The sequence below is a fragment of the Oikopleura dioica genome, chromosome XSR (genome assembly GCF_907165135.1).
Source record: "Oikopleura dioica chromosome XSR, OKI2018_I68_1.0, whole genome shotgun sequence".
Classification (NCBI taxonomy): Eukaryota; Metazoa; Chordata; class Appendicularia; order Copelata; family Oikopleuridae; genus Oikopleura; species Oikopleura dioica.
The window spans coordinates 3,946,775-3,968,724 of NC_137294.1; the positions used below are offsets into that span (position 1 = coordinate 3,946,775).

The window sequence follows — 21,950 nt, forward strand, 5'->3', positions numbered from 1 at the left end:
CCACACGTTTCAATATCAAGGAGCGGTAATTAAAAAACAACCCGAGTGTTTTAAGTTAACACTCGTTTTCGACATCAACAACACGTTCCTTGCTCTCACTTTAAGTAATTCATTTTGGTTTCGAAGAGAGACCTTGTCTGTTTTTGAGCCATGCTTGAATATTCAAGAATCAAAAGACATATCTGTGAGTAACAACCATTTAAGATTTAACTCACTCGAGCGGTTTCTTATAAATATTACAAAAATATATTCTTAGTACATATAAAAGTAGGTTTCTGAGCAGATTGAGTTCATTTTACTGGATGTTGAGAACGCGATTCGGTGGAACTTTTGCGAGTTCTAAGTAATTAGAGCAGCTCGAACTGATGCAAAACAAATTTGAACATCTCAAATCGTTGTTGCTAGTTCAAGTCTCTGTGCCAGGAATTAATCTTAATACGTATGTACTTCGAACTTTGCCTTGAAGGTCTTTGTTGACTTCCATCGTCACGTACTGGTGCAATAGAACACGGAGTTCTTCGTTCTGTGTCTGCAAGCTTTCGTTGTCGCTGACGAGTCTGAAAGACAATTAGAAACGTCAAGTAGTGTGTATTCGGGTACTTACGAGGCGCGCTGGTTGAGACACTCAAAATAACTCTGCTGAGCTTTGTAAAGAGCGTTCCAGAGGATAAGCTTCTTATCGTTGATAATGTGAGACCTAAAAATATAAAGATTGAAGAGTTCAAATCAATGATTTCAGTTCTCAGACATTCAAAGCTTGAGCACCGATAATGTGTATTTTTAGAAGTTTTAAGAGCCACGTCGCGACAGATTTTATTGTTCGCGAAAGAGGTTCATAAACATTTAAAATCGTTAGCAAGTGGGTTCGAATTGTTCCAATGATTTCCTACCTTTCCTCCCAGACTTCCCACTTGATGTCTCCCTTCGAATGGTTCGAGCTTGTGAGGCTAGTTTTCTTTCTCCTCAGCATCGCATTGTTGATGTAACTGAGAATGCCCTAAATTGAGAATTGATGAACGGCGTAAGAATGAGATCTAATCATGTCAAGTGCCCTATTCGCGTTAATGGTTATTTTATCTTCGGGTCAATTAAGTGGATAGCAAAAATACCTCGAGAGCATTATTTGGATCGGCTTTTTCACCGATCGCCCCGTAGTTCGTCATTTCCGCCATCAGCAGTTTGAGTTCAGACTCGTCGTCAATGTTGAGCGCGGCGAAAATCGCATCGATAAGAATAAGTCGTTTTTCTTCTGGCTTCAGCGGCTCGATAAGCTTGTTAAGCATGGCTTCAACCAGGAACGAGCACTCTGAGCAGAGCAAGTCAAATGCCTGGTCAGCTTGCTTCTTGGGGATGCTAGTTTCCCCAGCAAGGATTTTTTAGCATACTCCATAGCAGATGGTCTATGTTGCTTGGAAGTGCTCTTGTTGTATTCGGGCATGACAAAGTCTACTCCAAGCTGCTGCTCGGAAATGATCTTGTCCGCCTGAAGCGTTCGATTCACCAATTCCATAAGTTCCTGCATGTTCATCTCCCAGACCTCTCGGAACTTTTTGTTGTCAGCATCCTCGAAATGCTTCTTTTTCTTTTGGAAGTCGGCGTACTGTTGAAGCAGTCGTCGGTAATCTTCTCGAAGGTTGCATCCTTCTACGCGGGCTTTTTTCTCTTGCGCCTCGAGCTTTGATCGTAGACTGTTCAGCTGATCCTGCATTTTTGTCAAGCGACGCTTCTGCTGGCTGTTAGTGATCGTATTTTCGTCATCGCGTTTTTTGAGGACTTGGAAGTTATACTCGAGCTTCTCCTGGTTCAGCTGGTATGAAGCGCGCATACTTTCAAGCTGTTGCTCCAGAACTTGCACGTCAGTTTCCAGCTTGATCTTTGTAGTGTGAAGGTCTTCAGCGTCCCGCAGACGGAGCCTGTCGATTTCTGACTGTAAAATGTTTTTAAAGCGGAAGAGAGTCCTAAAGAGTTACCTGGAGTTCATCGCGGAGCTCGAACCTGTCTTCGAGATAGTTATTTTCGGTTTTGCTGAGATGTGCAGCCTTTTCACGCCACAAGTCAGTTGCTTCAACATCTTTGAACTGAGCGTCCAGAGCAGCGATGACTTGTTTTGCTTCGTCTCTGAAAGCCCGGTCCATCGTCCTGTACTGTTCCACCATTCGCTGTGTGATAATATCGAGATCATCGTACTGCTTCTTCAAGGTCTTGACGTACTCATCTTCGCTGCATTTCAGCTCTCGATTCAGCTCAACTAGAAAAATCGTTAACTTTTAGACCAAGAGATTAGAATCACACCTATAAGCTGGTTTTTAGCGCTCAAGACTTCTTCGCATGCTTTGCATTGGTCAGTAAGCGCGTCCCGAAGTTCCTGAGGAACATCTCTTGCAAGCGATCCTGTCCATCTTCGGCGGATAGCCTCGAATTTCTCCAGATTAGCGTCAGCTTCATCCGCCAAGATTTTCATGCGACGCTTCTTCTCTTCGTGGACTTCTTTTCTCCTCTCGAACTCTCGCGCAACAGCTGCAATTTCAACGTTCGAGACGAGTTCAGTGCCTGCCTTTCTCAGAAGCGCGAGGCGGCCCTCCGACACTTTCATCTGGGGGTTCACATCGATTTGTTTCTTTTCCTCCTCGCTGAAAAGACGCGTATATTTTTTCGGAAAATAAGAAAACTTACATGACCAAGTCGGGCTGCTCCTTTGCTCGGACTCTCTGCTTGATTCTGTCCCGACGCTCTTGCATTCTCTTCTCTTTCTCTTCTTGCTCTGTTCCCACCACCCCATCGTCATTGCGAAGTCCGGAAAACATTCTGAAAACGCAAATTCCACTCGCGGTCCCTCGAGATACCCTTCGCTAAAATCTATTTCATAGTCAATAAATCACTGTCCAGATTTGTCTCCTATCACTCTCAGATTCTGACTCATTCTCTCTTTCTCTGCGTACTTAGACAAAGTGTGCTCTCAGCAGAGATCAAACTTTGCTTTGTTGACAAAAGAGGCCCAGTAAAACTTTTCAGACGATGATCACGAGAAATTAAACGATTTGAAAAAACGGGCTTTATCATGGAAACCTCGACTGTTCCCATCCACCTTGCCATTGTTAATACGACTTCAGTTTTTGAAGAATATGAAGGCGAATATTGGACACTTATGGGTATTTAGCATTAGCATTAGAAGGCTAAACTAGCTTGAATGGACCTTTCAGGATGCTCTATTTTTCTTACGCTTATGGGCTTCTTTTGGCTCCTTTCAACAGTAGGAGGAATCGGAACCATCAAAGATCTACTATGCGGGTAAAAAATTATTGTCTTCAAATATCTTAACATTTGTTCAAGTTTGGCGTGTTCTGCTGCCTGCGAAGGATGGAAAAATGTTGATTACATCACTGAAAGCGTGACGTTCTTTAGCTATTGGACCTGTTTGCCATGGATAACCTTTACTTATTGCCTATTGACGGTAAAATGATATGGGATTCAAAATGTATCAAAATTTTGCAGCTTATAAATGGCATTCTGGGAATCTGCGCCGTTAGATTTGAGCATCTTCCGTCACTCCAAGCTTTCATGATTTTCACAGTGGTCTCCCTTGTTGTTGGTATTCTACTATTTTGGTTCTACGCATGTATCAGTGTGGCATACTCCTGTTGCCGCTGTTGCTGTGAGAAAATCATTGAAGAAATAAAGGTATTTAAAAAAAAGTTCTTATATCATCATGGTACTTTCAGGAAATGGACGAGATGGAAAGCCAACCGGTGAATAACAATCCCACAGAAGGACAGAACAAGAAAACTGAAGAGCCCGTGGAACATAACTATTGTTGTAACTTTTTCCTACACTTTGCAGTCCCAATGATTCTATATTTTATCTGTCTATGCATTATCCTTAGCGTTGGCTGGTCCTTTGCCTTTTGAAACCTCTTGAATAAACGCAAGCACGAATTCTAAGAGAAGTGGTCACAGAGTTATAAAAATAAAGTATATATTAGTAGCATAGAAAAATAATAGAGGCGCAGGATCAAATTAGAGCTGGTAAGGGATATCGTCCTGCTTGTCGAGTTGGTGAACCAAGGGAGTAGAAAACTTTGCGCTTCTCTTGAATTCTTCGCCAGCTGTTCCACCGACGATCTGTCCTTTCGTAGCGCTGAAAACAACGAATAATCATTTGATTTTACAAAGCAGACTTACGTTTTGTAAGCTTCATGAAGCTGGCTCCAAACAGTGATGGGCTTTTCGTTGAGGCAAGAGGAGTCGAACTGAGGTGGTCCCGGCTGAGTAGGGATGCGAGGATTCGCGCGTCGCGCTTCAAGGCGTTGCCTTTCCTCCTAAAACCGTAGTTTAGTATCAAAGACAAGAGTGTTAAAAAAAGAGATTCATGCACTGATTTTGATGTTTCATCAAAGGGCTAGAGTAAATGTAAATAAATGAGGTAAAAGCATGCATTAAATGTGTTAAGAGTCTAACCTCTTGTTTACGCATTTCCTCTGCTCTCTAAAAATAAAATTGAAAGGCTCTGCGATACTTGAAGCGAGTGAGTTCTACCTCCTCGTCAAGAACTTCTTGCAGGGCATCTTGATATCTCTTACGGGTCAAAACGCCGGCCTGAGCCTCTTTGGGGCGGCTATCGGGCTGCTTGTAGTAATCGGCGGTAGTTGTCAAGAACTGGTGATCAGCCTTTTCTCCAGTAATCTAAAAGATCGCTCATCACAGCTCATAACTACTCAATCTATCTTACCAGATTTTTGTGGCCATTTTTAAGCTCTACGCTGGTCGAAACCTCACCGTCAGATGATCTATTCAATCTATCCTGAAATAACCAGCTAAGTCTCTCCTGCAAGAAAAACACGCTAACTTACCTCGACCCAGTTTTCTAAGAGAGTCCGACCGCCCGCATTAGGACTTCTAATCAAGTTGCAGCCAAAGGGAGGGGCGCTCATTCTAAAAATGTAAAAATGTTAATTCAGAAATTCGCGGTTTGTTCGTTTTTGTTTTATAAAAAAAGATATCAATATTAACTATATTTAGCACATCAACGAAACCCGTTGTTACAGAAATGTAGAACGAAGTCGAGGTGTGGATGAGTTGTCTTGCTTCAATTTATCGTTGTCGGGGCTTGTTGAGCTTGCGAGAGACCTTGCCCAGATCTTGGTACTGGGTGGTGTACTCGGAGCGGAACACGATTCGACGACGGTCTTTATCAGTTCGCTCGACACAGTGCTCTCGCTGCATTCCCTTCAGATCTTCTTCGTCGATGTAGTTGGCCTTTAAAATTGATTTAATAAAAGAAAACGGCAATTAAAAATTACCTTGAAGACAGTCTCAACGCTGCTGTGATGCTGGAGTGGCAAGTGCCAGTGTCCGCTACCAAGGGAGGTGATGAGACGATCAGCCCAAACTGGACGTTGCTTGTCTGTTGGAATATACATATGCGGTGGGTAGCACTAGAAAGCGTCACATGTATAAATCAAATTCGCTCGCATACCTTGAAAAATCGGCTGTTAGTGGACTCGTCTCCCATTCGATCGGAGAGCCCCTGTTTGAGACAGTTCTTGCTATCTGTTGGCTTCCCTTATTGCTTCCACGAACGATTCGGCACTGAAAAACTCGAATTCATATTTAAAATAATTTTAAAGACTTACATCGGTCTCGAAAATGGGGAAGAGTGGTTCCTTCTTTGGCAAATTTTTCATCATCTCGAACAAATCGACTTCAAGCTCTGGCTTCTGTTCGCCGCTCTGGGGCTCCAAAAGGGGCACGTTGAAGACCTTCTTCTTTGGAAGTTGGCTTCTTGATAGCTGGCGAATTCGAGGCGTCGATGGCTTCTTCAACTCTTCTTCACTTTCTCGGGGAGGGAGAAGAACCAGCTAAAAAAATCAATGTTTTCTAGAGCAGACTTTGTTTACTTTCCACAATTTGGGTGAAACTTACCGGTTTCTTGCGCTTATTCTTCATAAGATCAATAATTTGGTCTTCGTGCTGCTTGCATTCAAAACGGCGAAACTGCTCCCGCTGCGCATTACGCTTTTCTGCGTCTGTGTTCAATCGAGATTGGCTAAAATTCGATGTCAAACACGCAGAATTATTATCTTACCGAATGCAGCAATATGTCTGGCCGATTTTTTGAATTTCAGCATTGGTGAGGCCAAGGCGTGGACCACGGCTCTTCTCGAATTCAGTAAATGAGCCTTCGTTAGGAGCACCGGCCCGTGTGTAGCGTCGAAAAGACTGAGGAGGAAGTTTGGGATTTATCTGCCGTTCTCTTTCCTACGAAGACTTTCAAAGCTGAATAATAAAAAAGTGACTTACCAGCCCAAGATGCGCCTTGTTTAGATTTATCCTCTTGAACCCACTTCCTCGACTCTGCGACTGTTTGACGCCCTGGTGGGGCCTTGCACCTGAAAATACTCAAATACTTCTCTCTCGATTAAAAACGAAAAAAATACCATTCTCCATCCCTCGAAGAACTGTGCTGAGCCCCTTCTGACAAATTCGGAAAACATCAATATTACTTCTAGAAACTTTTTTCCATTTTTTTTTTTATTTCAGCGCTTTTGTGAAAATATAAATTCGTTTATGGTAGCAAAATAGAAGAATTATTCGGAAGTAGAAATCAAAAGGTCAATAGTAATAGTACAGTAAATTTACAGTAAATAGAAAAACACACTTATTGAGCGGTAGCAACTGTAATTGGAGCGATGTGGTGAGCCTTCCATCTAGAAATCGAGGCTTTATTTTCATCCTCTTCTTCTTCGCCGTCTTCAACCACGATGCTCACGTACTCGCCGTGTTGCTCGCAGCCAATGTCGAAAACGTATTTTCCAGGACTGAAGGAAATACGAAATTTCAGTTTTTCATCATTTAAACCGTACCCGCTTATTTGGTTGGTCTTCCAGCCGCCCTGGTAGCGGTGATTTTTGTGAATGAGCTCAGCACCTCCATTTGCCTGGTCACTTTCCCACTTTCCTTTGAAGACTGTGCCGTTCTCTCTGAAAAGAAGATGTAAAGAATTCGGAACTAGTTTAGCTGTATTTACTTGAACGTGTAAGTACCATCGCCGTGGCGTTTATCATCTTTGAACTGGCCTTCGTAAGTGTCACCGTTGACATATGTGTACGTTCCTGAGAGTATTTTTGACTTCGTTTGTTTTACGAAAAAAGTTTAGTAACGTACCGATTCCATTTTTCTTGTCGTCTTCCCACTGACCGGAGTAAACTGAGCCGTCTGGGTAATACATTTTTCCCTCACCGACCTTTTTATTTCTCGAGTAGGATCCGACATATCGTGCTCCACCCTAAAATCTAAGCTCCACGGATAATTCTTAGTCTTTATACTTTGAACTTGTAGACACCTTCGCCATGCCTTTGTCCCTTTTCGTACTGTCCTTCGTAGACATCTCCGTTGGACAAAGTCGCCTTCCCGGTGCCGTGCCGTTCCCCCGCTTCGTTCCGCTCGCCATCGTACTCGCCAAAGTAGAACTCTTGTCCGTCCTCGAATTCTGCCTCGGAATCCGACATTTTAGTTCTTAGCTGAATCAAAATAAACTGATGGATGAAGGATGAATATCTTAAATGTACAGGCAGAGCGAAGCTAAAAATCATCATGAGGGGGCATTGCTTTTATTATTTCCTCTTCAGCCTTTTTTATCAGCTCTGGATGCTTTGCGGCCATCTTCCGTTTGATAACTTTGAGCCGTTCGTAAGTGGCGTCCATGTCAGTCTTGAGACTGAGAACAACAGCAGTGTGGTCGTTTAGGCGTTCTGCTAGAATTGCGTAGTGGTTTCCGACGATCAGATTAGCGTTGTGAACCATTTCTCCTGTCTTCTCAAATCTAAAGCGATTTACCAGCTTTTTATGATCAAGATAGGAAGAAAATTATGCTTGGCAAAGTGGGGATAAAATGATCACAAAGACGACTCGAGCGATAGGATGACCTTTCAAAATTATAAATTATAAAAATAGCTGCTACAATGTTGACTTGTTGGATGAAGGCAATTACTTGCCGAACAAATTTCAACTCGCTTACCTCAGAGCAGTATCCCGCTGCGCACGTTCTACTTCTTCTATGTCCTGACGACAGAGGATCTGCGTAATATGCTCTGGAGGAGCATTACTGCCACTTTCATCGTGCTCTTGATTGCGACTCATTGCGCGCCCTGTTTCGGAAAAATCTTTTCCCCGTTGCTGGGGCGACGGAATACACCTCCACTCCTCTGTTCACGAAACTAACAAAATCGCCAGTTTTTCTTAACACAAAAAAGTCAAAATAGCCTCCGTGTCGTCACAGATTATTGACTCTGTAGTGAGCTGTTGTGATGGTCACATCAGAATTTTGGAGAAGTGCATACAAAAGAATACATTTTTCTTTCGCAAGTCTTTATTATGGTCGAAGTAAGAGCTCGAGAAGAACAAAAAGCGACAAGAAATAATACTTGGTCCAGGAAGAAATGACGGTGTTTTTTTCGAATTGCAGTGAAAGAGCTTAATTGTTCTGGGTATAAGGAGATACGTCGTCTTTGCTTTTAGTAGCTGAATATCATCCAAACCATAACAGTGAGCACTGACATAGCAAACATGTAAAGCGCCCCTTTGAAAATTGAGCTATTGAGCCGTGAATAAGTATTTTTTCTTAATTACCGATCAGCAAAGATAAACGCTGGTGTTCCATTGTGAGAAAATTGTAGTAGCTAATACAGTTATCTCGTTGTCGGGTAAAATCGTTCCCGCTCAAAGCCGGGCTATCAATCGAGATTCGATGCTCATCAAAATAATTAAGTTATCAGTAAATATTAGCCCTGACTTAAAATATACCCAGTGTGTATATTGCTAGAAGAGGTTAAGACTGGTTGATATCAAGGAAGACTTATACTTCAAAATTCGAGAGCATAGAAGAAAATTGACAGTTTCTTAACCTACACCTGTAGTAGACATCCTTCTTGAATGAATGGGATGCGTCTCTTATTAATAGGATGAAATGCTATCAATATCGATTTTTCTACACATATTTCCTACTCTCCTTGAAAGTGAGAACTCGTCTAGCTGCAGCATGTATTTCTTATATTTTTCAGTCAACTGGCAAAGATGAGACCAGGGAGATGAAATTCAAGATGACCAAGCCGTCAAAATCAATCATCGCTTTCAATATATTTAATTTATCTTCCATCAAAGTAAAATCAAAGCAAAAAGAAAATATTTTTCCAGTCGTCTCCATCTAATCCTTAGTTCAATAAGAATCTATTTTCGAGTGAAGATTCAATCTCGTATTTAATTTGGACGCGCACAAAAAGTGGATATATTTCAAATATGTAGCGCCTGGGAAAGAAAGATGATTCCATTGACTCTACTATGTCCACATCCGTAGTAGATGGATGAATTCCCTTTGTACCCCCCAAGAATTTTAGAACAGAGCAATTAAGGCCCTCATAAATAGGCGCAAGTTAAAGTGGTTTAGTTTACGAGCCCACGTGAACTAATAAGAGACAGACAATGAGAAGTTAACGAGCCATTGCGACAACGGATTTTACGCGGCGGCGATACCGCAGCCGATCTCCTATCCGTATTACTCGCCACCGGCCCATGTTTCGTTTTTCGACTATTGAGTTATTGTAGAGTTGTGTTTACTAACTTTGAGAGAAAAAAAAGGATGAAAGCTTTTAGTTAACAAAGGGAGTCGCCTCTGCTCGTGGAGCTATGGGAGTGAGATGGTGTGCTTGAGTGTTGACTATCGGCTTCGGGTTTGGGCCCGCGTTCGTGGAGGCGGGTATCGGGTGAAAAAGAAAGACAACCGAAGGAACACACAGAGAATGAGAGCTACTTCAACCAACTAAACAGTGAAATTAACATAACACCGCCTTGTCTGGTGAAAAGAGAGAGAAAGAGAACTCGCCGAGAGAAAATTATCTGCGCCATTTGTGTGAAAGAATAATGGACAATCCAAATGCGCCTCCTCTTTTCGCAGGGACCGATCGACCATAATGCGATGTTTGACCCTTTCGGGTTGTTGTACCCAGGGGACTGGGTGAAACTTCGTAGATTTGGTCACTCGGCTCTAGATCGAGACCTCGACTGACGCGCCTCGTAATTTTACTATAACAGCGTTAGTGAGATGGAAACGCTAACTGAAAATGATTAGATGGCGCCTGCTTCGTTGAAGAACAGTAAAACCTTGCAAACTCACGTGAAACACAATTGCAAAGCTTTCTGTCCTTTACCGAATCGGGGAGAAGTATTCGACGACATCGAAATCAAGGAAGACAAAACAAGGAGGAACTTAGTAGTACACTCTGGGTAACAGTGGCGGATTAATGGCCTTGCGTGAAACTTTGACGCTTGTACCAAGTCTGTTAACGCCGTTGTAACCGATACGTGGACACGATCGACAGACCATCTTTCCTTCGAGAATAAGGCAATTGCCGTTTAGTTTGCCCGTAGAGCAACATAGTAATCGCTTAATTATGGTCATAACTTTAGTTGCGACTATAATTCTGAACGAGGCAATTCATCATTTTCCGCAAAGCGCAAATATTTACTTAGCACGGATGAGCTCGAGCTGGACGGTCAATAGCAATCAGTCATTCTTCGGAAGCGACTGGATTGAAGCTTTAGTCAAATACGAAGCCTGGTTAGTTGAAATTCGATTACTAAGAATTTCTTCTACTCTCAAAAATGGTAATAATCCAAATGACAATTGCAAGGAAGTCTGAGGTCAATTTTAATTCAAGGAAGGAATTTATTTACCAATAGAGCAATATTTAGAAGACACAGTAAGACAGTCATTAAGTACTAAAAGAAGCGGATTCGAGAATAGACAGAATAAAAGAAGGAATAATCGTCATCGTTGTAACGGTGCCATTACGGCCTTATCTTCGGCGGCAGCTTTTTTATGTTTCTGGTACTCTTCGGCGGGCAAATAGCCGACATAGGCGAGCATGTAAACGGCTCCTTTCAGTCGCCCCGCAAGAAGAGGAGCATACGAAGAAATGATGCCTTCCGTCCAAGACGAGGCTGGATAAATAAACATGGCAGCGCTGAAAATAATAAATCAGTTTTGTCGAGGAAATCAAACAAACTGGAATAAGTGAATGTTCGATAAATGGTGGATAAATTATAAAACTTTACCCTTATGATTTGAGCATGAAAATAATACTTAACCAGCGCTAGAATGAAAAGAATGTTTAAGAGGAAATCTTCTCGAATAAAATTAATTACCGTTCTTCACTGTTAACATAAACTAGTCCAACAGAATTCGTGAGTTGAAAATATTGATTTAGGCTTTTGATGCTGCGCTGTGAGCCTCGGCCTTTTGTTATCAACAAGAATGCGCCGACTTTGCCTTGTTTCGCTTTTTCGGACATAGAATTCGCAAGATTGTGGTTGAAAGTAAGACGATGCTTTATGCTCATTTTACTGAGGGAAGAGAATGATAGGGATAGTCGTTTCTGGTCGCCAGCGATTAGCGAGAAACGAGCGGAGATAGGCTGCTTCTTGATCTCGAGCTCGCCTTCCCAACAATCGCCCAGAGCTGAGTGAAGCTCGAGAAGACTGCCAGATTCGCGTGCTCGTCGTTCATGATAGGCAGACAACGAAGAGAATGTACCGATCTTTTCAGCTCCCTCCTGTGTAAACGCGTAGTCGACGCGACAACGTCGCTCTGAACCAGGAAGCCGCTTCCCTCGGAGGGCGGAGATAGCGTAAGTCACACTGTCAATAGTCTGGAAAGTAACTTCTGCCCAATCGGAGTTCTCGTTTTTCCTTGTGGAAGATGTTATTATTATATAAATGAGAAGACGCTCACTTGATGTTATAGATGGAGCCGTATTTACTACATTCACGCTGAAGAAGAGTTGTAGTTACTTCTGGGCCGAGGCCACCGACCCATAAAACTTTACTCGGAACAGGTCTTCCCCAGCCCACACGAATCGCGTTTCTATGAAGTACTTTTCCGTTCATCGCTAACTTCGCTTTCCAGGCCATGTTCAAATCCAAGTATTTCACGAAGCCAAAGTTGGAGTGATTTGCATTTCGTGCTTGTTTTATGTCGCATTCAAGAATATCGCCATATTCTTCAAATTCTGAGTAGATGTCTTCCCGATTGAGGCTTCGATCCAAATTTCCCAAGAATAATGAGCGAGTTGCTCCTGGATCGTCTTCTGGTGGGTAATCTTCACCGGGCCTAAATCAAAACGTTTCGCGAGGAATCTCGGCAAACTCTACCTATGAGCCCTTCCACCGGGAAAGAATTTTTCGCCTTCCAGATGTGTTCGCTTTCGACCCGCTTCATCGCGAGGAAATTCAAAGTCCGGCTTGATTCCTGGCCTCGTTGCGTACCCACGCGGCTCATCTCTCCCTCTTCGTTCGCTACTCCGGTAGCGCTCGGTTCGCTCTTCGCGTGGTGGCGATCGCCTGGATCTGCTGTGTGACCTATACAAATCCTACATTCTTGCTCTTCAATGTCTATTTTTACCTGTATTCGTCCCTGTACTCGGGACTGTGCCGGTCTCTTTTATATCTATGATAGTCATCGTAGCGCCGGTCATCGTCGTGAGGGGACCTTCTGTAAATAAGAGTTAACGAAAAAGTCGAAAAGCAAGCTTACCGATCTCGTTTGTGACCAAGCCAAACATCGATTCGCAGTCTCCGCTCATTCATTACAAGGTGGCCACGGGCTGCCTTCGCGTCTTTTGCAGAATCGTGGTGCGCGAATTCGATGAAGCCGACGCGTTCGTCGTGGTCGTCTTTCCCCATACGAACCTAAACTCCCGTTTCGAATCTTACTTAAACAAGCAGACTTACTCTGCATTTTCCATATTTTGAGTATTCTTCTTGGAGACAGTCCACCACGTCATTATCCTTTATTTCACCGGGGATGTTTCGGACAACAAGATTTCGGTAGTACGGCTCATCTTCGTCCGATCGATATCTTTTCATTTCTTAAGAAAATTTATCGAAATCGTTATTTTTGAATAGAAGGTCTTCACGTTGAAGGAACTGAAAAGAACTGAGTGAGATCTGTAAAGTGTCAAATAAGAGGCGAAAGAAGCTCTTCGTCGTCTTCATACTCGGTAGTTGATGATGGCTCAATGCGTTGGCTATCTCTTGTCCAAACTTGATTTGATAGGATGTCGACGATTCTAGAGCGTGCTCGTGTCGCTCCGCCTTGAACTGCGCTACCTATAACGCGAACATGTTCTGCTATATCGCTGCGAACGTCTGAGTGGTCCCAAAGAGCGGGAATGTTCGAATGCCATGAAACCCCCATTTCTCCCACGCCATCGGAGTAAGGAGAAACTGGAAAAGCCAAGTGATGGACGAGGGCGAGAACGAACATTTCTATTACAATCATGAAGTTGTCAAGGCCGATTCGGAGATGTTCTTTTGTATTCCACTCCCACTCGTCCTTCGGCTTTATCGCGCCAAAAGCGACGAGAGCAGCGATCAGAACCGATTGCCAGAAAGTCATGAAAATGACGAGCTTGATGGCGACGAACTTGGCAAGTGGCTCGAGAGGACGGAGCTCCACGCGCATTACATAGTAGAAGAGGATGAGACAGTACATCGCCCAGATTTGAGAAATATTGTTGATAAAGACCAGATAAGGGTATGCATAGCGCCAGTTGAAGAGACCACTCCCGTAGAAACCGAACAAATGTGTGATGAAGGCCAGCATGGTTGTTATAGTCCTGGTACAACAGTATTGGAGCACCCCAGTTTTGCAGAATCGAATGAATACATTTCCACTTGAAATGGGTAATTCAAGAGGGTAGAAGAATTTGCTTACCCTTCGGCGTAGTCTGACGTGTGGAGAATAGGCAGACAGCAAAAAGGAAAAAGATGGCGTTGATAAGGTTTGTACTCCATTATGTAACTCACGTCGTAATTGCGCTGAAGAAAACGGAGAACTAAAAAGACTATTGAAAAGTATAATTCTTACTGTATTACATACCAAGAGACATGAAGTTATAAATTGCATATGCTTCGTACCATTCGCGAATGGTGTCGAAGTAGATCGCGTACGAAGTGAAACGAATTGACAGAAAAGAATCGAGCGCGTAAACGGGGACCATTGCAAGAATTCGACATATTGGGCGCTGTAGGTCTGGCTGTGTGAAGTTCACTGAAACAGCAAAATTTCTGGTAAAAGAAAAACAGGTAATTCACTTACCAAGGTGGTTGACGATGGAATAGGCAGAAATTGGCAGTGAGAGAATAATGAATATTCCAGCAATGAGAAAGGCCTCGTTATTCGGATGAACTAAAAGAAAATAGACTTTTAGACAAAACTCAAAGACTTTTCACCTTCATTTTTAACAAGCGGGCCTATGAGAAAGGGAAGCACGACAATGAGAATCGCAAGGTAGAATGCAATGACGACATTTTGAAAGCAGGTTCTAGTCGGTATATCGATCATGAACTCTCATCTGAATAGAAGGTCTTTTTAACTACATGACACATTGAAATCAATTTTAATATCAATTATGCGTATTTACAGTTTGATGGTGATAAGAGTTGACGGAAAATAGAGTTATCATTTTTTTGATTTTGGAAAAAAAGTGCAGCGCGAAGAGAAAGGGGGTAACTCGTTCTCTTGGAAATTCTCCAGAGAAACGGGGATACGAAATGCCACTTCGTTTTGAGTTAATTGAACAATTGTGCTTATAGTTTTAGAGGAGAGCTTTATAAGGATTAAATATCTTAGGTAAATTTCAATACGATACATGACTTGCTTTCTTACTTTGATTTGAGTTATTGAAGCCTTTTACATTTTTGGTGTCATCAATAAAAGAGGCGAGATCGCCTCAAATTTGGAGAGGAACGATAGATTACGACAAATTATAGCATTTTGGAGAAAATTTTTAGTTACCTCCGAAAGGGAAGAAGCCTGACTTGTATTTGTCATATCCGAGTATGTAAATTAAAAAGAGCCGAGAAAAGCTCATGTGATTGTTTGTTTAAAAACTTTCTGACATGAATACTCTGTGAATGTGCTCGGTGCGGATTTAAGAAGAATAATGAAAAGACAATCTAGATTGAGTTGAAAGGATTTTATATGAATCAGAATGTTCTGTGTTAACAATAAAGGAGAAGTAGAGACCAACGCTACAAACATTATTTGAACAAGAAAAATTCTTTTTGCTTTTTTCATGCGTAGTTTCTCAGAAGTTAGGGTAGGTCCATCGGGTTTAGAATAAGCGTACTGGGCCATTTTATTTTCATTTTTTGGCTACTTAACCGTTAGAAAACGGACTGTGATTGAATGTGTTAGCAAAATTGTATTTTTTTGTTTTAGCAAAGGCGCTTTTGCACAAGTCCGAAAAGTAAAACGGAATCTTGCATTTTATATTTTGTTGAATAGGAAATAAGAGAAACAAAACTATAGAACAGGCATTTTTGCTTTTTAAATGTTAATGATTGGCAGCTTGGGTAGCTTCTTTCCCGATTCTGTAGCCAAGGAGTTTGTGCCAGTCGATCTTTGTCTTGGTCATTGGCAGCTGCCGTCTGAGTGCTTTGAAAGTAGTGTCCGACATTTTCACGTAGTTGTCCGAAATGGCGCTTTGGTAGTCGCCCTCAGAAGTCTTCACATATTTGATCAGATCCGCCACGAACTGAAAAATAAAAGTAAAGCAAAGACGATGATAAACGGCACCTGATTTCTGTCGTAGCACATTTCGTGTTCGTATTCTTTTTTGCAAAGCAGTTGGACGTTTCCGTTCTCGTAGTAATGGACTTGTATGCGCAGCAGACCCGAGATCGTCGCCTGGCCATCATTGATTTCAATCGTCCAGCATGATCGCTAAACAGCGAAATTAGCGAACTAGAATTACGAAAAAGGGATTACCCAACGGCCGCCCCAGTGATTTCTCGACTGGAATTCGTGATCTTCGATGCAGATGATGACTGTGATTTTGGAGGCTTCTGACTGACCGTAGACAGAGGTGGTGCCATTTGGGTAATGAGCGTTGACGTAGGCTTCCACCGCGGCCTCGACTTCTGCCCTTAGCGGTTCGCTCTTTTCGTCCGTCGGGATCTGCTGGAGGTCGCTGGCCGCGCGCTGCATGTGATGGTAGTCGAACGACTGAAACAATAATTATCGCTAATTGGAGCTTAAGTGACGCACTTGTTTCGACTTGGGATCGTAGTATCGACCATTTGGAAGTGCGGCGGCAGGCGTCAGCAGGCACTTCTCTCCCGTGCCCAGTTCGACGGGGAGGAACTGTTCGACGTTCCACTGCGGCACCGCAATCCGACAGGCCTCTTTCATCTGATTTTCATTGTGCAGGATCGTCGCCACGTCGTTGTAAACCTCGTTGAATTCGCCGGGCGGAGCAAATTTGAGGAAGTCGGCGGCCATCTCTATCTTCGTCGCCTCGCTGATCGGCTCTTCGTCGTACGAATCTGCCATTTTTTTATTTTCTAAACGCAGTTTTCTCAAAAGAAATTCAAGATGGCGAAAAAGAGGTGATAAAACACTCAGCGCTGATGATACATACAAGAAGCCGTAAAAATTATTATCTGCGATCTATGCGCATTTTCAGTAGTCAATTTAATAACTAGAACATTTATCAGATAAATTGATAATAGACATTTAACTGACTTGATTAACTACGCCATGTTCTTGATGATTTAAAAATAAGAATGAATAAGGTTAGAAATTGACTGATTTGAGCGCAGAATTAGAGAGAACTGAGAGGGCGCTAGAATAATTTCATCAGGGCGGGCGGAGTCTCTTTTCCTCTTTTGATAATTTGATATTGATGGCGACTGGAACTAATGAAGCCAATGGCTGCCGAAACTGGTGTTTTCTTTTATTTCTCTTTTCTGGCGACTTTTTGGAAAAATAATTCTCTTGGGGGCTTTCGGTGATTGGGCGTTTCGACGAGAGCCTCTATTGGGCGTTTTCAAAAAGAGCCATTTTAGAGGAAATTCAAAGGCAAACGCGAGATCCTGGACGAAGAAAAACGGAAACGCAAATTTGATTAATCGAAATGCCGCGAATCTACCTCAAGAATTTCCCCCAATCAGCCGGCGAGCAGGAGATACGCCAGTTCTTCAGAAAGGTAGCGACTCTCTCTTGATTCCTCTTTTGTCGATTATCGTTGTTTTCCTTCTATCAGTTTTAAATAAAGTCAGTATTCAGCGGATATCGAAGGCGTCAATCTTGTCGAGAAGAAAAACGAGGACGTCGTTATTTCGCGTTTTGCGTTTCTTCAAATCCGCGACGACTGCGCCAATCTGCAAAGGCTTCTCAAGGAAAACGGAAAAGAGTGGGACGGCGCTAGAATCGAAGTGAAACAGGCGAAGGAGAGCTTCAGAGAGCGGGCGGCGAAACTGCGACAGGAGAAAAAAGAAGTCGAAAATAAAGAAAACTTCCAAGCGCCTTTTCAAGCTGCCAAATTCGAAAAAAGCGACTCGGATGATTCCTCCTCTTCTTCGGATGATGATGATGAATCAATTGAAGAACAAAAAGAACAGAAGAAACGAAAACTCGCCGAGGCTTCCAAACTTTTGCAAGCGAAACTATCCCAACGAAAGAAACAGTTTTGCTTTTTTCAAAATATGCTTCGATTTTTAGCATTTTCTTTTGCGAACTGTATGAAAAGGAAAGCGCCAAAGCAAAAACGCACGGAGATGATCGTCGAAAAGACGCGTTGTCTGAAAGAGAAGCGCGTTTTCAGCGGATGAAAATGGCAAAGCCAAGCGGCACAAAAGTCAGGTTCGATTCAAGTGACGAAGATGAAGAGACCGGGAAAGGACGCGACTTGCTGGACGGATCGGGATCAGAAGAAGAGATGGAACCTGATTTCTCGTCGAAGATGCGTCCCGAGTTTGGAGACGCTTCTGGAGCTGGACTCTTTCAAATGGAACAGAACTTTAATGACGAGAGATTTAAACTTGATGAACATTTCAAAGACGACGAAAGACTTCAGGCGAGGCTCAAAATCGTCAATATTGCCTTCTTGTCCAGTGAGAAATACAAAAAAGAGCCCTTATAAAGGAGAAAGTAAGCAGGCAAAAGCAACAGGAACTGCGAGCACGGAGAAAACGCGAGTTCCAAAACACCGTCTACAACCCATACGCGTCCGATGACGAATCAGAGAACGAAGAAAATGCCTTCGACCAGAATCAATTCACGAATTTAAAAGCGCCAGAAATATCAGCTGAGACGCACTTTGGCGTGAAGAAGTTGAACATCGGGGTCGAAGAAAGTGAAACAGGCGAGCAAGCGGCGGGCGGCTTTTCTTTGCTGTCGATGTTTAACAGGCCTGAGGGTCAGGACGAAGATGCAAGTGCTGAAGACGGAGATCAGATGGATGACGGAGTATCAACAGTCCGGAAAGCGCCCCCGCAGGTAGAATCTTCTTTTTGTTTGGCAGTTTCTAAATGTTTGATAGATAACGAAAGTGCTATTGGGCGGAGAGCGCGAAGAAGTTGACTTTAATTTTTGGCAAACGTATGACTTGAAGAAGTTCAAAGTCGACAAGGCGAAAGTGATCGAAGAAAGACGAGCATTGCGCCAAAAATCAAAGCAAGACTATTACAACATCGCGAGAAGGCATAAAGTAACCAAGCTCGGTCATGATGCGCTGCTAGAAAAACTCTTTCAATGGTGGTGAAATGAAAATAAATCATGCCAAGCCTTTGGAAATCTTTGTCTATTTATTTAAGCTCCACTTGTAAATTATCAGAATAAGCTTTTCTTCGCCAAAGTAATTGAAAAATAGTGCAGCAGTCTCAATTAGGGGAAAAGTAGTCCTAGCTCACTTTTTTTGCAATCTCACATCGTTTCAAATTTTGGCAGAATTCACTAGCATATTTTGAAGGAAGGTTTTGAAAAATCATCTCAAAGAGCGACTTGTTGTCCACGATACCACAGACTGGTTGAAACTCCATGAGGAAAACTGTAATGGATTCAAATTAGTACAATCAAAGGCAGAAAAATGGGTCTTGTGTGAAAGTGAATACATTCCTATCGATCCGACAGCTTGTACAATCATGTTGGTGATCGGGGTCAGTATTCTTACAACAGCTCTTCGTAACTCGTCTTATTTGGGAAATGTGAAAGATGTTATTTTTTAATACTTCAGCTATTCAAGCTATTCTAATATTCTCCCTCCCATTCCTGAGGCGCGACTCAAAATTAAAAGCCCTATTTTCCTTGCTCCTCTGACGGAATCACCGATAACCCGGGTTATGCGCAGTTCGGTCGGTATGTTGAAGACATCATGTGCTATGTGTCGAATATTATGTTGCATATCGAACGCAATTTCCAAATTTTGATCGCCTGACTATTAAAACATAAATAGTTATCTGAAAATTCATACGACAAATCTTCTCACATCATCTAGCACTTGTCTTCTTGCGTCCTCCTCTGCCCGAAAGAAATCATTTTCTAACGGTTCTTGACTGTTTCCGGAGGAGTATCCGGAGTCTGTCGAAGGGTTACGATTTATTTTATATGGAGATAAGGTTTTAAAGACAAAACCCTAGGGATTTGCGAGTTTAAAAAATTAAACCCCCACTTGAGACATAAAAGCGCAGATAAACTCCTCTTTCAATTCTGAAATATAAATTTGGACTAGGTTGGTAACTATCTCTTCGTATTTCTGCCCAAGTGGGGAAAATCGATTAACTCCCCGGGCCCATTCGTCGGTACATGCTCGTCGAGCAAGAGTTGGTCAAGTCGATCAAGTTTGATGCAGCGTGACAGGATGAACTTATTTTGATTAGATGCCCCGGAGGTAAAGTCAAATTTGTTGGACAATCAACTTTGTTTGTAAGCAAACTTCTATTCGGCTTTACAGTTTGAAACCTTTTTGAGTAAGTCTTTAATAATGCAATTTTACCCGACACGTTTTTTTATCACGCAAGGATAAAAATGTTAACAGTGATATTTAAGCCTGCAATATAACTTATATTATATAAAACACGAAAGAAATTATCTAATCCATCACTTGCTGTTGGTGATTTTGTGAGGCAGTGAAAGAAGTGGGCGATGTACAGTAAATAACGGGAAAAAAATCGCGTCGGGAATCATCGACGACCCTCGGCAAATTTCTTCCCTTTCTTCGCGAGCTCTGCGAGGACAGCTTCCTTCTCGGTAATGATGGGCAACTTGGAGATCGACTCATTCTAAAGAATAATTAACTTAAATCGAATGTGGTCGTTGAACGTACCGATGTAGAGGCATACTTCTGCTTGGTGGCTGTGTACTTCTTCTTGTGCGCACCAAAATGCACCATAAACAGGCTTTTCGCCAGTAAATTGGTCACATTCTCGAGATCTGAGACGGAGTATTTCGAGGTGTGCTCAAGAATCGGCAGCCATTCTCCCTCGCTAATGAGGTTGATTGACAGCCACAAGGCACCCGCAGCCACTAAGGACGGCTTCATGCTTGCCAAATCGTAGTCCATCAAAGCAAGCTCGCACAGGTACTAAAAACAAACGTCAACAAAAATAAGAGAAGCATTAACATTACCTTTGACAGGATGTACTCGAGGATCGATCTTGTCCTCTGCGACTCTTGAAAATCGTCGCAGGAACTCAAGCGAGTATGCGAAAGATAGTTCGCAATCCAGACGACCAAGAACTTCCAGCTCCATGTCTTTTATCTCGTCTAAAATAGCTTTTATTTTCAGTATTTGTCTCAATTTCGCACCTTCTGTGTAAGCTTTGTCACAAACGTAGACAAAGTCGCTGACAGCTGGCGAGTAGATCTCCTCATTTTTCGATGCAAGCATCATGCATGCAACGCCGACAAGTTGCATTTGCGACTTCTCAACAGTTTCCACGCGCTGAAGATAGCGATCCATGTACGCGACGGATAGGAACAGTGTGTCGTTGAGGAGACGAAATCGTCGCCCAACTTGCACCATCCAGTCAGTAAGGATCTGACGCATCTTCGGCGAGGCGCGGTGACCGTGGTGAGCCAGAAAATTAGGTCGCACTTCCTTCGAGTGCTCGAGGAAGCGCAAGTACCCATAAACTTGCTCGACGTGGTCTTTGCACCACCGTTCGTCCGACTGAAATGAGGTATGAATCATCCAGATTTAAAAACAATAAATTTACCTCATCCTTCACTTCAATTTTCTTGAGCTGGGCTTCTAAAGCCTGCGCTCCGCTGTCAGATGCTTCCCAGGCCATCTCGACAGTCTCATTGGGAGTTATCTCGGTAGGTCTGATGGCCTTCACCGGACCGGTCTCCTGGACATTCACATCTCGATTGAGAGCTAAAAAAGTAAAACACGCTCACTTTTACACTATATCTCTGTCTTACCCTGAAGTTGTTCCCGGTCAGTATTCATCTCGACGATTAATAGCAAACGACAGTTGGATCTCACGAATTCAAAATATTTTCTTGCAAGTGCAAAATTTTCCTTTCGCAGATGGGTTTTATACGGTTCATGTCCGGCACTGACAAACCAGAGCACCACGAACGAGCCACCGTGAGAAGAAAGCCGTTGTCGATTCAAATGAAAAACTCAGAGCGCGCAGTCCGACTTGCCGTTGTTGATGAAATCTTGCTACCCCGGTGACCTTAGTCTGATTTTCAGATTTGACGTTTCCTTGAAAAGTCATTCCGGCATTTCAAGCCAGGGGCTGACAAAACTTCTTTCTGTTGGGAAATTCAATATTTCAAGGATTTCCAAGCAAGCTCATTTCATTTTCATAAAACTTAGTCGCGCGAGTTGTGTCAAATTTATAATTAAAAATTTTCTTCCTTGATCCCATAGATAAATAAAATTTGTTGCACAACTGTGGTAGTATGACTTGGTACTTCTATTTGCATGAGGTAAATTCGAAATATAATGAAGACATTTTAGGTAAGTATCGTAACATAAGTAACGTATACTGTATTGGCAATACAGCATTTCACAAGTAAGATACCACAAGTAAGATTAGTTTACAACAAATTGAAGGAGATTCTATTGAGACAGATATGTTTCAGTGTTAATCCAAATCTGTCTC

The 21,950-nt window shown here is 42.6% G+C and overlaps 10 protein-coding genes and 1 pseudogene across 12 annotated transcripts; 2 read left to right on the forward strand and 9 right to left on the reverse strand.

Annotated features, from left to right (window-relative positions):
* Positions 1–193: 193 nt before the first annotated feature.
* LOC145708416 (dynein regulatory complex protein 1-like) lies at positions 194–2,830 on the reverse strand. Its single transcript, XM_081786085.1, is given in 9 exon segments — positions 194–327; positions 460–557; positions 605–697; positions 891–997; positions 1,110–1,375; positions 1,378–1,927; positions 1,971–2,248; positions 2,293–2,630; positions 2,674–2,830. Coding segments are annotated over 9 exon segments (1,893 nt in total). The 5' UTR covers positions 2,805–2,830; the 3' UTR covers positions 194–295.
* Positions 2,831–3,076: 246 nt separating this feature from the next.
* On the forward strand, positions 3,077–3,932 carry LOC145708438 (uncharacterized). Its single transcript, XM_081786111.1, has 5 exons — positions 3,077–3,149; positions 3,201–3,288; positions 3,331–3,451; positions 3,493–3,678; positions 3,720–3,932. The coding sequence occupies exons 1-5, from the start codon at positions 3,146–3,148 to the stop codon at positions 3,903–3,905; spliced, it is 585 nt and encodes a 194-aa protein (XP_081642237.1). The 5' UTR covers positions 3,077–3,145; the 3' UTR covers positions 3,906–3,932.
* Positions 3,933–3,955: 23 nt separating this feature from the next.
* LOC145708437 (uncharacterized) lies at positions 3,956–4,931 on the reverse strand. The gene is made up of 6 exons (XM_081786110.1): positions 4,847–4,931; positions 4,726–4,797; positions 4,533–4,679; positions 4,455–4,481; positions 4,179–4,315; positions 3,956–4,134 (listed from the first exon to the last, which is right to left on the reverse strand). The coding sequence occupies exons 1-6, from the start codon at positions 4,925–4,927 to the stop codon at positions 4,014–4,016; spliced, it is 585 nt and encodes a 194-aa protein (XP_081642236.1). The 5' UTR covers positions 4,928–4,931; the 3' UTR covers positions 3,956–4,013.
* A 154-nt stretch (positions 4,932–5,085) lies between these two features.
* Positions 5,086–6,522, reverse strand: LOC145708426 (uncharacterized). 2 transcript variants are annotated; one of them, XM_081786098.1, is made up of 8 exons: positions 6,434–6,522; positions 6,297–6,385; positions 6,082–6,254; positions 5,919–6,042; positions 5,630–5,854; positions 5,473–5,585; positions 5,297–5,431; positions 5,086–5,252 (listed from the first exon to the last, which is right to left on the reverse strand). In XM_081786098.1, the coding sequence occupies exons 1-8, from the start codon at positions 6,441–6,443 to the stop codon at positions 5,225–5,227; spliced, it is 897 nt and encodes a 298-aa protein (XP_081642224.1). In that variant the 5' UTR covers positions 6,444–6,522; the 3' UTR covers positions 5,086–5,224. The 2 variants fall into 2 exon arrangements, with proteins under 2 accessions (XP_081642224.1, XP_081642222.1); XM_081786096.1 differs by having other exon boundaries at positions 6,297–6,394; positions 6,434–6,497.
* Positions 6,520–7,542, reverse strand: LOC145708432 (radial spoke head 1 homolog). Its single transcript, XM_081786104.1, has 5 exons — positions 7,322–7,542; positions 7,161–7,281; positions 7,024–7,108; positions 6,860–6,976; positions 6,520–6,814 (listed from the first exon to the last, which is right to left on the reverse strand). The coding sequence occupies exons 1-5, from the start codon at positions 7,502–7,504 to the stop codon at positions 6,655–6,657; spliced, it is 666 nt and encodes a 221-aa protein (XP_081642230.1). The 5' UTR covers positions 7,505–7,542; the 3' UTR covers positions 6,520–6,654.
* On the reverse strand, positions 7,540–8,229 carry LOC145708441 (kxDL motif-containing protein 1-like). The gene is made up of 2 exons (XM_081786114.1): positions 8,014–8,229; positions 7,540–7,818 (listed from the first exon to the last, which is right to left on the reverse strand). The coding sequence occupies exons 1-2, from the start codon at positions 8,133–8,135 to the stop codon at positions 7,578–7,580; spliced, it is 363 nt and encodes a 120-aa protein (XP_081642240.1). The 5' UTR covers positions 8,136–8,229; the 3' UTR covers positions 7,540–7,577.
* A 2,464-nt stretch (positions 8,230–10,693) lies between these two features.
* On the reverse strand, positions 10,694–12,941 carry LOC145708418 (RNA-binding protein 15-like). The gene is made up of 7 exons (XM_081786088.1): positions 12,780–12,941; positions 12,583–12,737; positions 12,451–12,540; positions 12,201–12,407; positions 11,782–12,159; positions 11,196–11,738; positions 10,694–11,014 (listed from the first exon to the last, which is right to left on the reverse strand). Exons 1-7 carry the CDS (start codon positions 12,912–12,914, stop codon positions 10,819–10,821), a joined length of 1,704 nt encoding a protein of 567 aa, XP_081642214.1. The 5' UTR covers positions 12,915–12,941; the 3' UTR covers positions 10,694–10,818.
* Positions 12,942–12,947: 6 nt separating this feature from the next.
* LOC145708424 (transmembrane protein 184C-like) lies at positions 12,948–14,426 on the reverse strand. The gene is made up of 5 exons (XM_081786094.1): positions 14,283–14,426; positions 14,149–14,238; positions 13,930–14,100; positions 13,765–13,885; positions 12,948–13,723 (listed from the first exon to the last, which is right to left on the reverse strand). Exons 1-5 carry the CDS (start codon positions 14,392–14,394, stop codon positions 13,006–13,008), a joined length of 1,212 nt encoding a protein of 403 aa, XP_081642220.1. The 5' UTR covers positions 14,395–14,426; the 3' UTR covers positions 12,948–13,005.
* Positions 14,427–15,386: 960 nt separating this feature from the next.
* On the reverse strand, positions 15,387–16,412 carry LOC145708428 (F-actin-capping protein subunit alpha-like). Its single transcript, XM_081786100.1, has 4 exons — positions 16,102–16,412; positions 15,823–16,059; positions 15,631–15,777; positions 15,387–15,589 (listed from the first exon to the last, which is right to left on the reverse strand). Exons 1-4 carry the CDS (start codon positions 16,384–16,386, stop codon positions 15,389–15,391), a joined length of 870 nt encoding a protein of 289 aa, XP_081642226.1. The 5' UTR covers positions 16,387–16,412; the 3' UTR covers positions 15,387–15,388.
* A 394-nt stretch (positions 16,413–16,806) lies between these two features.
* On the forward strand, positions 16,807–18,621 carry LOC145708422 (uncharacterized). The gene is made up of 5 exons (XM_081786093.1): positions 16,807–17,041; positions 17,115–17,521; positions 17,590–17,911; positions 17,980–18,333; positions 18,377–18,621. The coding sequence occupies exons 1-5, from the start codon at positions 16,970–16,972 to the stop codon at positions 18,596–18,598; spliced, it is 1,377 nt and encodes a 458-aa protein (XP_081642219.1). The 5' UTR covers positions 16,807–16,969; the 3' UTR covers positions 18,599–18,621.
* Positions 18,622–19,920: 1,299 nt separating this feature from the next.
* Positions 19,921–21,377, reverse strand: LOC145708445 (G2/mitotic-specific cyclin-B1-like; annotated as a pseudogene). Its single transcript, XR_014134831.1, has 6 exons — positions 21,259–21,377; positions 21,051–21,211; positions 20,641–21,004; positions 20,461–20,598; positions 20,159–20,416; positions 19,921–20,114 (listed from the first exon to the last, which is right to left on the reverse strand). The product of XR_014134831.1 is annotated as a G2/mitotic-specific cyclin-B1-like (transcript).
* Positions 21,378–21,950: the final 573 nt, after the last annotated feature.